Below are 17,451 nucleotides of genomic sequence, written 5' to 3' on the forward strand. Positions count from 1 at the left end.
ACCTGGTTGAATTCCATTCCCAGGACCTACATGGCAGCCCACAATGAAATCCAGTTCCAGGGTTTCAAAGCCCCCTTCTGCCTTCCACATACTTGGGCACACACATTGCCCCAGGCAAAACTTGCCCATCCACATAAAATAAAAACAAAAACAACAAAAAAGTAAAACCAATAAAGAGCTTTCTAATAAGGTTTGATCACGTGGGATAAACTGTAGCCCTGAAATCTCAAGTGCTGCGCTTTTGTTTTGGTTTTTGTGTCTAGAGCAGAGGAAGCACGTCGTTTTTGGAAGTGAGGCAGAAGAGGGCGAAAGCCTCGACTATGAGCACCCCGAATCGACGGCGAGGGAGGTCGACACCAACGATAAAGAAGATGAATTTAAAAAGGTATTTACCGTGGGGTAAATCCATGAGGTTTTGTGGAGGAGTGACTCATAAGATTGTGCACAGCAGCTGGGCGGTGGTGGCGCACGCCTGTAATCCCAGCACTTGGGAGGCAGAGGCAGGCGGATTTCTGAGTTCGAGGCCAGCCTGGTCTACAGAGTGAGTTCCAGGACAGCCAGGGCTACACAGAGAAACCCTGTTTTGAAAAAACAAAACAAAAACAGAAACAAACAAAAAAAATGTAAAAAAAAAAAATAAAAGATTGTCCATAGCAAATAAGGCTGTGCCAGGGCAGGTCGGCAACCAGTCGGGGTTCTGACGTAAGGCGGGATACAGAAAATGCGTTGTGCCATTTTTTTCTGCTATGGGTTTGGATGAGACCTAGCATCTTTCATATCTCTCTCTCTCTCTTTCTTTCTTTCTTTCTTTCTTTCTTTCTTTCTTTCTTTCTTTCTTTCTTTCTTTCTCTCTCTCTCTCTCTCTCTCTCTCTCTCTCTCTCTCTCTCTCTCTCTCTCTCTCTCTTTCTTTCTTTCTTTCTTTCTTTCTTTCTTTCTTTCTTTCTTTCTTTCTTCTTTTACTATCATTTTTTTTATTTATATGAGTATCCCGTAGCTATATTCAAACACACCAGGAGAGGGCATCGGATCCCACTACAGATGGTTGTGAGCCCCCATGTGGTTGCTGGGAATTGAACTCCAGACCTCTGGGAGAGCAGTCAGTGCTCTTAACCACTGAGCCCTCTCTCCAGCCCCCTTCATGACTTCTTTGCTGTCCTCATTTGATAAGGTTCTTGTCCATGGCAGGTTGTATAATATTCTGATTGCCCGAGTTTTAAAATATATTTATTATTTATCTGCACGCATTTGTAAGTGCGCAAGGCTTAGCCTCATCAGTCCCTCCGATAGAGGGCACGCAAGCGCGGTCACCACACCAGCCTCTGTGCAGCTGCCAGAATGGCCTCTAGCAGATTCTGATTGTATCTGCGGTTGAGCTGGCTAATTCATCAGAAGCCAGGACCACTGTGAAAAGCTTGGCACTCCTGTTAGTTCTGGATTTTTTTTGCCCCCCCCCCCCCCATTTGACCTGCCTCTCCCACCAGACTTAAAGGGGCCAGGGTTCCTTAGTAGTTACAGGCTGAACCTGGTCCGGTGTGGCTCCAGACTCATGGTAGACGGTCTGGAGGCTCCAGGGATTTTAGGACTGGGCTAGCGTGTAGAAGGGATCTGGGTTTGATTCCTATCTTGACCAATGGAACAACGATGATAAGAGACAACAGAGACTGGATCCACCACACCTACCTGCTGAGGAGAAAGACTCCTGTGTCTGCCCATTCCTGTCACCGGGCATCGAGAAAGCTCTCGCTCAAGTTTTAGCATGCCTCATCGAATATCAAACAAATGTGGATTAATTACACTTGGGTTTGCATCTCTGCTTCCTGATCTGCTCTCGTGCAGCTTGCTAGGGTGTTTCTACAAGCGTTCTTCATGCACTGTTAACAGATACCTGTTATGTATTTGTCTAAAGAAAACCAGGCAAGACATGCAGGGTTTAATTCATTTCCCCAACATCACTGAAACCGCATAGTTTATTCTTTCTTACTGTTCACCTGCTGTTTTAAATATTGAGTCATTGCTTTGGGGGATGTTGGGGTTTATGTCTGTTATTAAATGTAACATGATTTCTTATTATAGGAATGTAAGGAGGTCTATGCTTTCTTCTCGCATCAATTGCTAGACAGCCTACAGAAGGCAACACGCTTATCTTTGGACACAATGAAAAGGAGAATATTTGTCAGGTAAACTGCTGGTAATAATGTAATTCAGTAGTACCTCTATTTTATTATTTATCTGCTTATTTATTTTTGAGACAGGGTCTATGTAGCTATACTAGCATTTTCTAAAGGAACAAAACTGATAATATATGTTATATATAATGTATAATAAATATGTGTATTTATTATTTATATGTAATGTTATATAATATATAATAAATATGTACATTATTATCTACATATAATGTATGATATTATTATATGCAATGTATAACACATAATATATTTACATATGATATATAAAATATATCATATGTAACAAATAACATTATATGTGTGTGTGTGTGTGTGTGTGTGTGTTAGGGTAAGGCAACATAAAGCCCCCTTCCAGGCTGGAGGCTAAGGTGTGCTGCTGAGAGCTCATGCCATGTAACAGATCTAAGGCATGAGGTTTATGAGGGGGGAGAGCAAAAGAACATATCAGAGAAGGGGCATGAGAGAGACAGACAGGGAGACAGAGAGACAGAGAGGGACAGAGAGAAAGACAGAGACAGACAGAGAGACAGAGAGAGAGAGACAGAGAGACAGAGAGATAGAGAGATAGAGAGATAGAGAGAGACAGAGAGCGATAGAGAGATAGAGAGAGACAGAGAGAGGGACCTTTTAAAGGAGGTGTGGGTGCTAAGCAGCCTCATAGACACAGCAGAAATACTCTGTACCTAGTGGCAGGTGAGGATATAAGCTGAGCAGCTGAAATGCATGTTGGTAGTTCATACCTGATTTACAACTATATATGTATATGTATGTATAAATATACATATTTGTATGTATACATACATATACATACACACATATATGTGTACACACACACACACACACACACACACACACACACGCACACACTCAATGTTAAAAGGGGTTCATTAGATTGGCTTTCAGCCTGCCATCCAGGTAGTCCAATACTGGCTGTCTCAAACTGGAAAGTCTGAGGATCCAGTAGTTGTTCAGTCCATGAGGCTGGATGCCTCTGCAGGCCCCAGGTGATGCTGAAGGCTTGGAGGTTTCCTGGAGGGCTCTGGTCTTGGGTGTGTGTTGGATTCCTGTGGAAGCTGGTGTTGTTAATACCAGTGAATGGATGCTGCTGCAGCAGGATAGGTGGACTTGTCAGCAGGAGTGAAAGCAAGCAGGCATACGACCAAGTTTCCTTCTTCCGTGTCCTTGTGTGGAGATGGCCACCTGAAGGTGCTGTGCAGACTTAGGGTGGACCTTCCTGCTTCAGATAGTCCAGTCCAGCAAACCCCCTCACACGAGTGCCCATCCACTGACAACCAAGCTCAGCTATTGCCATAGTGTCTTAGAGAGGGTTTTACTGCTGTGAACAGGCACCGTGACCACGGCAATGCTTATAAGCAAATTTAACTGGGGCTGGCTCACAGGTTCAGAGGTTCAGTCCATTATCATCAAGGCAGGAGCATGACAGTGTCCACATATCTTCATTCAAAGGCACACAGAAGACTGGCTCCCATATGGTTAGGAGACGGATCTCAGCTCTCACCCCCACAGTGACACACTCCCTCTCACAAGGCTGTGCCTCTGGGCCAAGCATATGCAAACCACCACACGTAGTTAAGGGTGACCATGGATGACTTCTCCTCTCCACTGTTTTCCAAGTGCCGAAATTATAGGCGTGCAAACCCTGTGCTTGGTGCACACCTGGTGAGCACGCCACTGAACGTTCCTAGGTGTGAGATTTAAGGGGACTTGATGGATTGTTGGTGGGGAGAAGTTTATTAGGAGAGTCGTTAAATCCCTGGGCAGACAGATAACAGCATGGAGGGGCTCTGAGCAGTTCAGACTCCAGCGCCAGAGACAGCAGGGTAGGGGCTCTGAAGAGGCATCAAGAAGTGTGCAGGGGAGGGGAGTGGAGAGGTGTGGGCTGGTGAGGGTGGGTGGGTGTTTCTTCTTCTAGCCCTGGGAGCTAGTGGGAGGTTTAGCTGCTTGAGCCTGCAGCCAGCAGGAGTCGGGAGAGCATGGGGAGCAGGATGTAGGGCCACCCTCTTGACCCTTTGGTTTCTGGAACGGTCCGTGAATGATGGGGGTGGTTATCTGGGGCCTCTCTTGGTTGAGCTGCTTGCTTGCACTTGGGGGGAGCTTTTTCTAGTCCTCAGATTGAGCCCTTTGTGTCTTAGCCTCCCTTTCCCCTTCTTGTTTTATTGGCTCTCACTGGGAGACTGAGTTAGTACAAGTTTGTTTGCTCGTTGGCTCCTCATTGGAGTGAGGACTGAGTGATGAGAACCCAGCTCTCTGCCAGCCTTTGAACGGGTGTTCTTAACTCCCCTTTGCTTCCTCTGCTCTTCCGGTGCTCACACAAGGACAGGGCAGCCGTTCTCGCCTTACACTCACAGGGAGAGAGAGAGAATGGGAGGTCTGAATTTTTCAAACACCCCTGTCTTGGAGAGGGATGGATGTGGAAGCAGAGGGCTCATCTCTGTGTGGGCCCATGCATATGTCTGTCTGTATGTGAGTGTCATTGTTTAAACAGCAGTTTCTGGAAGGCTTTGTCTGAGGGAAATAAGGCAGTAACATTCAAGAGATCAGAGAAAACGACACAGTTGTTAATATAGCGTTCTGCAGAGAGGAGAGCCGGCACAGACAGGCGAAAATGGGCTGGCTTGGCCCCAGACAATGTTTGTCTGACTTTCTTTGTTTCTTTGTTTGTTCCTTCCTTCCTTTCTTACTTTCCTTTTTAAACTTAATTTTCATTTTTACTTATTTACTTTACATCCTACTTACTGCCCCCCACCACATCACTCTCTCCCACAATCCTTCTCTCATGGCCCCTCCCTTTCTCCTCTGAGTGGGTTGGACAACCCCCAACTCTGGCCTGTCAAGACTCTTTGAGGCTAGGTGCTTCCTCTCCCACTGAGGCCAGACAAGGCAGCCCAGCTAGAAGAACATATCCCACAGACAGGCACCAGATTTTGGGACAGCCCCCCACTCCAGTTGTTCAGGACACACATGAAGACCAAGTTGCACATCTGCTATATATGTGTAGGGAGGCCTAGGTCCAGCCCGTGTATATTCTTTGGTTGGTGCTTCAGTCTCTGAGAGCCCCAAGGGTCCAGTTAGTTGACTCTATACCCTATTGGTCTTCCAGTAGAGCTTCTATCCCCTTTGGGGCAAGACAGTAGTTTTTAAAGCCTCCTGGTTGTAAAATATCCCATCTTCTTTCGCCACAGGCCAGGACTTGTCCCTGTCCCAAATTCACCATCCTACCCGTTCAGCTACAGAGCCATGTTGGAAATTGACCACTTTTATTGCATAGCCATGGCCCCTATCCCTATTGGTCTGCCTAGCAGGGATTCTGTCTAAATCCTAGTCTCTCAAAAGAATGCCATCCGCTGACTTTGTATGGTTAGTTATTACAGAGGGGAAGCCAGCATTCAAATATACGTGATTAATATTTCACCTCTGAGAATATCAAAGTGATGTCTTTCAATCCTGTGCTGTTTATGGTTCTATGACAAACAGCATTCTTTTGGTGTAATTTGGCATTTTTTAAAAAGTCTCTTAACAATGCCATGACTTTTCTTGGTTTCTGTGGCAGCTTTATACATGTTCCCGATCGATCGTGTCTACCCTCCAAGCCCCTTCCCATTCTCCCCAGGCACTCCCAACGCACCCCCCCTCAATGTCCTCTTTTTCTTGGTTACCCATGAGTCTCGTCTGTGCCTAGTGCTTAGTGTTGGCTGATCTCGCTGCCTTGAGCTTACACAGGTCTCGTGTAGGTAGCCGTCAGTGCAGCGAGCCGTTGAATGCAACGGGCACGCCATGTCCACAAGACAGCGCTTCCCAGCACCTCCCCCACGCTCCAGCTCTTACGTAGCACCTTCTGCTTCCTCTTCCTGGTGCTCCCCAAACTTTAGTGTGGGGGGCATTTGCTTTTCCAGGATTAAAGATGGTCTTTATTTTCAGGGTGGAAATGCACAGTGTGAGAAACTAAAATTGAGCTAACACTCACCCGTTAAAACTGTCTGTTCTTTCCAGCCAAGGGCGAAGGCGGTCAGAGGACATTGTTTCCTTCATAAGAGCCGAAGTGCATCTTGCCATCCCTAATGTGGTGAGTCTTATTTGCAGCAGCATTTTGGTAATGTGTTTTTCTTAAGCACAGCAGCATTAGGTGAGTGTTTAGAATGTGAGTCTTTGAGTCTCTAGTATTGCAAAAACGAGTAACTATGTAAAAACAAAACAAGACAAAACAAAAAACGTATCTATGTGAGAACTTTAACTTACAGTAAGACCTTGGTTCTATGTGTTTTTATTTTATTTTAAAAGCTTATTATCTCTGTGTATGTGTGTTTGTGTGTGTATATATATGCATGGCATGGGTGCAGTACTCATGGCATCCAGCAGAGGGCACCAGAGTCCCTGTGGTCAGACTTAACAGGTGATTGTGAACCACCCAGCATAGGTGCTGGGAACCAAGTTTAGGACTTAGCAAGAGGTACATTTTCTTAATCTCCAAGCATGTACTTTTTATTTACCCCAGTCTTGAATAAAAATAAAAAAAAGTTACCATTTATAGCTATTAAAACTTTTGAGCTGAGTTGTAGCTCAGGGGCAGAACATTTGCTTATTTTATAAAGAGAAACTGGGTTTGATACCCAGCAATACACACATGAATGCACACATGTACACAGACATGCACCCCCCCCCCACCACCACATTCACATACTTCTAAATGTCTCATGGTGTATTTCAAGCTGGTGTAGGAGGAAAGATTTAGTCAGCCATCCATTATCAAATAAAAGTCACCTTGCTTTTTTCTTTAGATATTAATATAAAATCATCATAGGGACTTCAATCCTTGTTCCAAACCCAGCATCACAAGGCACCCCAATAAATATTGTAGCGTGTAATGAAAGGAGTCTTCTCTCAGCCTTGTGGAGCCCCAGATGTTCACTGTTGCCTGGAAGTCTAGGCCAGGAACAGCTTGGGACCCTCCTAAGACCACAATGCTCAGTCTGACCTCCTAGAGGAAAGTCCTGCAGATACTTTGACGCATTTCAAAGAAGTAAAAGGAATCAGAGTGCTCTATAGCTTGGTCTGTGATTTTAGTCCTGTCACAACCCTCAGCGCACAGTAGGCCTGCCACAGGCTCTTGACTGATGGTGGGGAGTTAGATTTGTAGAATGAGGCGGGTTGGGAAGAATTACACACATGCTGCTGCTTCTCACAGGTGATGGTCCCCAGCCTGGATGACATTCAGCAAGCCATCAACCGCATGATCCAGTTGACCCTGGAGGTCAGCCGAGGAGTGGCCCACTGGGGACAGCAGCAGGTCAGGCGGATAAAGTCACTCCAGAACAATTCTCGAGGCTCTGATCAACCCCCCATCACAGGGAAACCACTGAAGAAGGACGACAGTAAGAAACACCTGCATTAGATTCTTGGCACAGTGAGAGAAGAGAAAAAGTTAAACCAAAATGTGTGTGTAATGTGCATGTGCATGTGTGTGCATGTGCATGTGTGTGTGCATATGTATATGTGTGTGTATGTGCATGTGAGTGCAGGTGCTCACAGAGGCCTGAAGAGGGCCTCTGTGAGACCCTCTGACCCTGGAGCTGAAGTTACAGGTGGTTGCCTCCCGATATGGACGTTGGAAACAGAACCTGGGCGTTCTGCAAGAGAGCAATTGCTATTAAGCACGGAAGTAGCTTTCTAGTACCACAATCTCTCTCTCTCTCTCTCTCTCTCTCTCTCTCTCTCTCTCTCTCTCTCTCTCTCTCTCATATATATGTGTGTGTGTGTGTACTTTAATATTTGTGTATTATATATGTATATAAGTACACATAGTATATATAAGTATATATACTATATACCTTTATATATACATGTATATATTAGTATATCTAGTATATATAAGTATATATATACTGTATATATGTATATAGTAGTGTGTATACGTTAATAAGTAGAGTATACAGTATATAATATATATTTAGTATACATTATTGTACTTTCTGGTTTTGTGTGTCAACTTGACACAGGCTGGACTTATCACAGAGAAAGGAGTTTCAGTTGGGGAAGTGCCTCCATGAGATCCAACTGTGAGGCATTTTCTCAATTAGTGATCAAGGGAGGAGGGCCCCTTGTGGGTGGTACCATCCCTGGGCTGGTATTCTTGGGTTCTATAAGAGAGCAGGCTGAGCAAGCCAGCAGAAGCAAGCCAGTAAGGAACATCTCTCCATGGCCTCTGCATCAGCTCTTGCTTCCTGACCTGCTTGAGTTCCAGTCCTGACTTCCTTTTGTGATAAACAGCAATGCAGAAGTGTAAGCTGAATAAATCCTTTTCTCCCCAACTTGCTCCTTGGTCATGATGTTTGTGCAGGAATAGAAACCCTGACTAAGACAAATTGGTACCAGGAGTGGGGTATTCCTGTGACAACCTGACCATGTTTTGGGGAGGACTGTGAAAGGGCCTTGGAACTTTGAGCTAGAAAAGCCATTAGAATATTAAGAGCTCTGTGTAAAGTTCTGTAGGCGCTTGGAAGATAATGTTAAGAACAATGCAGAAGATGGAGGCCTGGCTTGTGAAATTTCAGAGGGAAGATTAAAGACTCTTAAAGGGGCCATGTTTTGATTGTGAAAATTCTGTGGTTTTGGTTAGCTGGGGCTGAAGAATCAGCTGTGATTAACAAGATACCAGAACCACTTTGTGTTACTAAGACTATTGATGCTGGTTAGCTGGAGCTAAAAAATTAGCGGTGATTAAGAAGAAACCAGCATCACTGAGGTGAAATCTTCTGGAAAGTGTTTTCTGAGAGCACAGAGGCTGTGTTCCAGAGATAGCCATAGTTGTATTTTGTGCTGTGGCTGGACTTGGTACTGTGTAAGAGTCATCCAGGTGGTACTGGTTTTGAAGGCATGAAGGGGTCATGAAGAGCAGCTGAGGCTCTTGGCACAGTGAGAGGCCACAGAAGGCCATTGGTGAAGGTGCAGCCTCAGTTGCAATTGATAGCCCAGGACTTGAAGGGGTCATGCATAGGAGCAGAGGCTTGTCACCATGAAGAGAGCCTATGAGAGGCTATTGGTGAAGCCTAATTATAGTGGAAATCAGCAGTGTTTTGGAGATGCCAGTACCATGCGATGACCACCAAGAACAGCAGCAGCAGTGGAGTACAGGCAGCTGGAGCCTAGAAGACAGCTATGTGCTACAAAGGGCAGAGCTGGAGAAGTGACCCATGCCCTTGAAGGAGCCTGGAAGATTGTGAGTTGGATCCCAGACAATGAACCGTTGGAGTTTGAGTTTTGCTTTTGGTTGTGACTGTGCCCTGATATGTTTCTCTCTTGAAGGAAGAAAGTATTTTAGTGGAGCCCACAGTAAAGAGACTTTGAATTTTTAAAAGACTTTGAATTTTATAGATATTGAACATTTTAAAGTTATTGAACTTTTAATATGTAAAGACTGTGGAACTTTTAAAGTAATTTAGATCTTGGGGATGAATAAGAAAGTAAGGGTTGAGGCTTAATAGTGATGTGTTTGTGTGTCAAGTTGACAAGTGGTCAATTGTACTGGCTGATTTTGTGTGTCAACTTGACACAGGCTGGAGTTATCACAGAGAAAGGAGTTTCAGTTGGGGAAGTGCCTCCATGAGATCCAACTGTGAGGCATTTTCTCAATTAGTGATCAAGGGAGGAGGGCCCCTTGTGGGTGGTACCATCCCTGGCCTGGTATTCTTGGGTTCTATAAGAAAGCAGGCTGAGCAAGCCAGCGGAAGCAAGCCAGTAAGGAACATCCCATCATGGCCTCTGCTCCTGCTTCCTGACCTGCTTGAGTTCCAGTCCTGACTTCCTTTTGTGATGAACAGCAATGCAGAAGTGTAAGCTGAATAAACCCTTTCCTCCCCAACTTGCTTCTTGGTCATGATGTTTGTGCAGGAATAGAAACCCTGACTAAGACAATTATATACTATATAAGAGAGCATACATATAACATTTAATTATATAATATGATATTATATATCACATACTATATAGTTATGTACTTATGTTTAGTGTATATCACATATACTATATATCACATACTATATAATTTATTATGTATGCTATGCTTATGCTATACATAAATAAATAACTATAAATTATGTTATATACATGCTATACATGTATATATGTATGTACATATAGTATTTACTGTATGTATATGTAGTTTTTTTGGGGGGGGTTTCAAGACAGGGTTTCTCTGTGTAGCCCTGGCTGCCCTGGAACTCACTCTGTAGACCAGGCTGGCCTCGAACTCAGAAATCCATCTGCCTCTGCTTCCCAAGTGCTGGGATTAAAGGCGTGTACCACCACCACTCAGTACTTATATAGAAGTATATGTACTTTTATATGTATATTATATAGTATATAAGTATATATACTTTATATGTACTTATATATATAAGTATTACATATATGTCTACACAAGTATATATAGTATAAATTATATATAAGGTATACATGCATATACTAGTATATATATGTATGTATACATATATATACACACACACACACACACACACACACACACATATATATATATATATATATATATATATATATATATATATTTTTTTTTTTTAAGGCAAGAGGTCTCATGTAGCCAGGCTTGCATGCCCCAGCACACCTGCCTTGTGTTTCTTAGATGATATATTTACTTATTAATTTTTCCATTGTTAAAACCATGACTGCCCGCTCTTTCATCTGAAACATGACATACAAGTGCTTCTTCCTAGTGTTTGGTCCTAGAAGAACCAGGCTTGCTGTTTTATCATTGTTGTGTACTAATTCTGAAAGGCGAAGGGCGAAAACAGATCTAAGCGTGGATCCTCCCCTCAGCATTCCCATAAGCCATTGCGCCTTTCACAGGTACATGATGGGTAACAGGCAGCAAGTGGCTAACAGATGTCTCAAAGCGGGGATGAAAAAACAAATATGGACTTAATGTGTGATTTTAGGTTGATTTTATGTGTACAGGTGTTTTACGCGTATGTATATCTGTGCACTCCCTATGTGCCTGATTAGAAGAGTTCCCTGGAAATGGAGTTTTGAAGGGTTGCAACCCATCCCGGGTGGACGCTGGGATGGACCCGGCTCACTCTAAACCGCTGAGCCGTCTCTCCAGCCTCAGATGTAATCTTACACAGTGGAGTTCTCAGTTATACAAAACACTGGCCTACCAAAGCACACCACAGCATCAGTCAGCCAGCCAATCACAGTACGCCAGCACCTTGCGTTTTATTTTGCTTAAATCTAATTCAGCAACAGAGCACATGGGACTGTGGGCACCTGGATGAACACCACAGGAAGTGGTGCAGGAACATGGGCCACCGATCATGCGTTTATCCCATTTCTTTTTTTTATTATATATTTTTATTTTCTATATTCTTTGTTTACATTCTAAATGATTTCCCCTTTCCCAGTTACCCCCTCCCATATGTCCCATAAACCTTCTTCTCTCCACCCATTCTCCAATCACCTCTCTCCTTTTTCTCTGTCCTGGTACTCCCCTCCAATGCTAGATCAAGCCTTTCCAGGATCAGGACCCTCTCCTTACTTCTTCATGGGAGTCATTTCTTATGCTAATTGTGCCTTGGGTATTCAGAGCTTCCAGACTAATTAATATCCACTTATCAGAGATTACATTACATGTGTATTCTTTTGTGATTGGGTTACCTCACTTAGGATGATATTTTCCAGACCCAACCATTTGCCTAAAAATTTCATGAATTCATTGTTTTTAATTGCTGAGTAAGCTGGGCAGTGGTGGCACACGCCTTTAATCCCAGCACTTGGGAGGCAGAGGCAGGCGGATTTCTGAGTTCGAGGCCAGCCTGGTCTACAGAGTGAGTTCCAGGACAGCCAGGGCTATACAGAGAAACCCTGTCTCGAAAAAACCAAATACAAACAAACAAACAAACAAAAAACTCAAACAAATTGCTGAGTAGTATTCCATTGTATAAATATACCTCATTTTCTGTATCAATTCCTCCATTGAGGGACATCTGGGTTCTTTCCAGCTTCTGGCTATTATAAGTAAGGCTGCTACGAGCATAATGGAGCATGTGTCTTTATTGCATGCCGGGGAATCCTTTGGGTATAGGCCGGCTGGGAAGAAGCAGCGTGCTCTGGTGAGTCCCGCCCTGCAGAGTGGAGGATCCAGTCTTGAGGCCTCTGGTGGGAGCCTTCCGGTCTCTGCTTCGGGATCGGGAATAGCCTGGGCCACAGCACACTGTCTCCAGGAAGTGCAAGAGGCCAGCTGTGTACCTGGAGGCAGGCTGGGAGGAAGCAGCGTTCTCTGGTGAGTCTGGCCCTGCAGAGCTGAGGATCCAGTCCTGAGACCTCTGGCAGGAGCCTTCCGGTCCCCGCTTCGGGATCGGGAATAGCCTGGGCCATGGCACCCCATCTCCAGGCAGTGCAGGAGGCCAGCTGTGCACCCGGAGGCCAGCTGGGAAGAGGCAGCTTGCACTGGTGAGTCCAGCATTGACAACAAGGCCAACTAACACCAGTGAGAACTTGATGGCAAAAGGCAAACGCAGGGACGTCACTAACAGAAATCAAGGCAATATGGCAGCATCTGAACCCAATTCTCCATTAACAGCATGTCCTGGATACCCCAACACACCAGAAAAACAAGATTTGGATTTAAAATCACTGGTCATGATTCTGTTACAGGATCACATGAAGGACATAAATAAATCTCTTAAAGAAATTCAGGAGAAAATGGATCAAAAGTTAGAAGCCCTTACAAGGGAAACACAAAAATCATTGAAGGAAATTCAGGAGAATACAGAAGCCAATAAGGAGGAAACACAAAAATCACTTAAAGAAATACAGGAGAACTTTGGTCAACAGGCTGAGGTCATGAAAGAGGAAACACAAAAATCTCTTAAAGAATTACAGGAAAATACAAACAAGCAAGTAAAGGAGCTAAGCAAACCCATCCAGGATCTAAAATCAGAAGTAGAAACAACTAAGAAATCTCAAAGGGAGACAACTTTGGAGATAGAAAACCTTGGGAAGAAATCAGGGGCCATAGATGCAAATATCAACAACAGAATACAAGAGATAGAAGAAAGAATCTCAGATGCTGAAGATAACATAGAAACCATGGACTCAACAGTTAAAGAAAATGCAAAATGCAAAAATCTTGTAACCCAAACATCCAGGAAATCCAGGATACAATGAGAAGACGAAACCTAAGGATTATAGGCACAGATGAGAGTGAAGATTTACAACTTAAAGGGCCAGCAAATATCTTCAATAAAATTATGGAAGAATATTTCCCTAACCTAAAGAGAGAGAGATGCCCATGAATATACAAGAAGCCTACAGAACTCCAAACAGACTGGACCAGAACAGAAATACTTCCCGTCACATAATAATCAAAACCCCAAATGTACTAACAAAGAATATTAAAGGCAGTAAGAGAAAAAGGCCAAGTAACATATAAAGGAAGACCTATCAGAATCACCCCAGACTTCTCACCAGAGACTATGAAAGCTAGAAGATCCTGGGCAGATCTCATGCAGACTCTAAGAGAACACAAATGCCAGCCAAAACTACTATACCCAGAAAAACTCTCAATCACCATAGATGGAGAAACTAAGATATTCCATGACAAAACCAAGTTTATTCAATATCTTTCCACAAACCCAGCCCTACAAAGGATAAAATGAGGAAAACACCTACAAGGAGGGAAACCTCACACTGGAAAAAGCAAGACAGCAACCTTCTTTCATCAAACACAAAAGAAGATAACCAAACAAGTTTATCCCATTTCAAAGGAGAAACTGGGAGTCTGTAATTTCACATGAAGTCTCATGCTTTCTTAATTGTCAAATATATATACACATGTATATATATATGTATATGTGTATGTATGTATATGTATGCATGTATATGTATGTATGTATATGTATGTATGTATGTATGTATGTATGTATGTATGTATTGAAGTGCTGAATGGGCCAAGCAAAGGTCATTGGTGGTGGTGAATGGCCTCCATCCCTGGATTCAAGAGGGGAGGTATCAGTACGATAAGAAGTCAGGGACCTTGTTGGCTAGCAGCAAGTTTAAGGCCAACCTGGGTTATTATATATGAGATCCTGTCTCAAAAAGGAAGCCAGGGTTGGGGGATGTGGGGTCGGGGTGGGCTGGGCAGTGTAAGCGAGATGGAACAGCAAGAAAAAGTGTTCACTCACCAGCCTTGACCATCCAAGTTAAATCTTCAGGGCCCACCTGGTGGACGGAGAGAACATACACCCTCAGCTGACTGCTGACCCCCACAATATGGCATGCCTGAGAACACATACATGCACATACATAGGCACACTAAATAAATAAATAAATTAATATATATATATATATATATATATATATATATATATATATATATATATATATATATATATATATATAAAGTATTTGGTGCTAATGAGACAGCTCAGTGGGTGAAAGTGCTTGCCACCAAGTTTGACAGCTTGCTCTCTTTTCTTGGGAACTACACAGTAGAGAGAAATGACTCCCTCTCCCCATGCCCATTGCTGTCTTGATTCCCAAGTAAATAAATGATATATGTAACCAAACCATAAACCGCACACACACTTCTATAAAATAAGTCCCACGCACTAGTTGATAAGAACTCCAAATTCAGAACAGACACTCTCGATGCTGGAAACTTCTGCTTTCAGGGTCGTTTGAAGAAACCATCCCAGCCAGGAAGCTGAAGAACTTCTACCCTGGCGTGGCGGAGCACAAGGATATCTCCAAGCTGGTCCTCCTCCTGTCGTCCTCTGTGAATTCCCTCCGGAAGGCGGCCACTGAGGCCCTGCAGGACTTTCAGAAGTACAAGACTCTCTGGACCGAAGACCGCGACGTGAAAGTCAAGGTGTGTTTCCACTGAGTGTGTGGTTATTCAATGATGATTTATTTTTGGTTTGCTCGTCTGTGACCCTTGAGGTGTGTGCGTAGAGATGGGGTGGGGTGGGATGAAACTTTTGAGGATAACACAAGGACTCTTAGCAGAGCCAAGACCCCACAAATGCCGAGCAGCTAGTTATTCTTACACTGATACCCTGAGGCAGCTGATTACAGAGAAGCTCTGATGGGTCTAGTGACATTGTACCTACTTCCTCATAAAGTCTCAGTGACAAACCAAAGTTCATTTCCACCAAAGTCCCCCTGGGGAACCAGGGAGTTTATTTACTTCCAGAGCATGGGGAGGAGGGGCTAAAAAGCAGTATTGAGAGGGCTACATCCTGCAGGGATGATACCTTCCCCATGGGCTGTTTAGAAGGAGTCTCCTTCCTTTAGCTCTTTCTCCCCAGCCTTTATACTCTAGTCCCTCCCAGGGATGCTAAAGGCCATAGGCAATCAGGACAGGTTTGTATTCAGTTGGCTGGAGAGGGGCGGGATACTTGTGGGTGTCCTTCCTGCCCTCTCCCTCTATGAGGGAGGGTCAGCAGTTGGCAAGGCCAGCCGTGATGACCTTTTGCAAACTGACCCAGCTGAGTCATGCACAACGGAGATACAAGGAGGCTTCTGAACCCAGACTGACCAGTCCCCGTGTCCTGTGAAAGTCCTTCATGTGGACTTCAGCCCTGGACCCCATCAGGATACAGGATACCTTGTTCTATTCTAAACTAGTGTCTCATAGCACTGAGAAATGTAAAAGTGTATGAGCCGTAGTTTGGACCCTCCCAGAACAAAGGGAGTGCGTGTTATGACATAATCAGGATCTATGTGCACATGCATGGCTTTGGATTACCCTGTAACTTAGACCACCCCACCAGAATATGTGATACCATGTAAGGGAGTGTCTTAGTTAGAGTTTCCATTGCTGTGAACAGACACCATGACCAAGGCAACTCTTATAAAGACAACGTTTGATTGGGGCTGGCTTGCGGTTCAGTTCATTATGGTCAAGGCAGAGAAATATGGCAGTATCCAGGCAGGCATGTTGCTGAAGGAGCTGAGAGTTCTACATCTTGTTCCAAAGGCAACGAGGAAGCTTGGAGGAATCTCTCTTGCACAATGGGTGGAGCCTGGGCATAGGAGGAGTCCTCCAATGCCCACCCTGATAGTGACACACTTCCTCCAATGAGGCCACTCCTCCTAACAGTACCACTCCTGATGGGCCAAGCATATTCAAACCACCACAGGAAGCTAAGGGCTAAAATATAAAGAGAAACTAAAGAAGGGCATATAAGGTTACTCCCTGCTGTGCTCAGGACTTGGACTTGCGTGAATCCATTGAGCCAGTGCCAGCATAAATAAACACTGCTTTCTAGAACAGAGTTTTAGGGTTCCATGTCCCTGTATGAGAATCCCGCTTCAGAGCAAGTGCTGTTTATAACTTACATGTTCCAAGTGAGAACAGACTCCTAAGGAATGAAGGAAGTATTAACTGCTGTGCTACCTGACAGGAGTTTCTGGCCAACAACCCTTCCCTGACTGAGATCCGATCAGAAATCCTCCACTATGCCACCTTTGAGCAGGAGATCGAGGAACTGAAGCCCATTATCGTTGTAGGAGCCCTGGAACTGCACACGGGTAACTCTAGCCATGTCACTGACGGGTCTGTGATGCGGGCGGGTTCAAGGGGGACACTGGTGTGGATTGTTGGGGGGAAAGGGTTCCTAGAAGAGTTGATAATGACAAGAGATGATAGTGACCAGAGTATGGTGGGATCTCTGAGAAGGAATCAGGGGCCACGGCAGGATTGAGGTTCCTTCTCATAGCTCTCTCCAAGGATGAGAGAAGCTTCGCAGCACAGGCTGCAGGCCAGGCTTTCGGATTCCTAGAGAAGAGCCCAGGGAAAGGTTGGGGAAGAGGATTCATGGTTATCCACTTGGATGCTTACTGATTTCCCTAGTGAGAAACCTGGGCACTGGAAATCTGGTAGCTAGGGATTCACAAACAATGTATCAGTGGTGTCTGCCAATCCTGGGCAGACTACTCTTGAGGTCTGCTCTAGAGTCTAAGAGTTACGTAAAGTCGTGTCTATTTTTTTTTTTTTTTGACAAGGTAGCAATATCTTACTTTGGATGGAAGGGACATGGGAATGGGACCCAGGGCATGGTATTTGACTCAGCAAATAGCTTTGGTGTAGTATTGCAAATACTGAGTAGTTCTAGGCCATCTTTATTCTTTTCCCTTCTTTTTTTTTTCTTTTTTTTTTTCTAAGACAGAGTCTCATTTAGTCCAGGCTAGCACCCAAATGACTCTACAGCTGACGATGACCTTGAACTT

The 17,451-nt window shown here is 44.3% G+C and overlaps 1 protein-coding gene across 1 annotated transcript in view; it reads left to right on the plus strand.

Moving 5' to 3' along the window:
* The window catches only part of Dnah8 (dynein axonemal heavy chain 8), a 238,386-nt gene that overhangs the window by 52,562 nt on the left and 168,373 nt on the right, over window positions 1-17,451 (plus strand). Inside the window, exons 19-24 of the mRNA XM_052164217.1 lie at window positions 264-385; window positions 2,075-2,178; window positions 6,202-6,274; window positions 7,394-7,580; window positions 14,892-15,088; window positions 16,626-16,752. Of these exons, the coding sequence (XP_052020177.1) occupies window positions 264-385; window positions 2,075-2,178; window positions 6,202-6,274; window positions 7,394-7,580; window positions 14,892-15,088; window positions 16,626-16,752 (810 nt within the window). The remainder of the gene's footprint in view (window positions 1-263; window positions 386-2,074; window positions 2,179-6,201; window positions 6,275-7,393; window positions 7,581-14,891; window positions 15,089-16,625; window positions 16,753-17,451) is intronic.

This window comes from Apodemus sylvaticus, chromosome 19 (genome assembly GCF_947179515.1).
Source record: "Apodemus sylvaticus chromosome 19, mApoSyl1.1, whole genome shotgun sequence".
Taxonomy (NCBI): Eukaryota; Metazoa; Chordata; class Mammalia; order Rodentia; family Muridae; genus Apodemus; species Apodemus sylvaticus.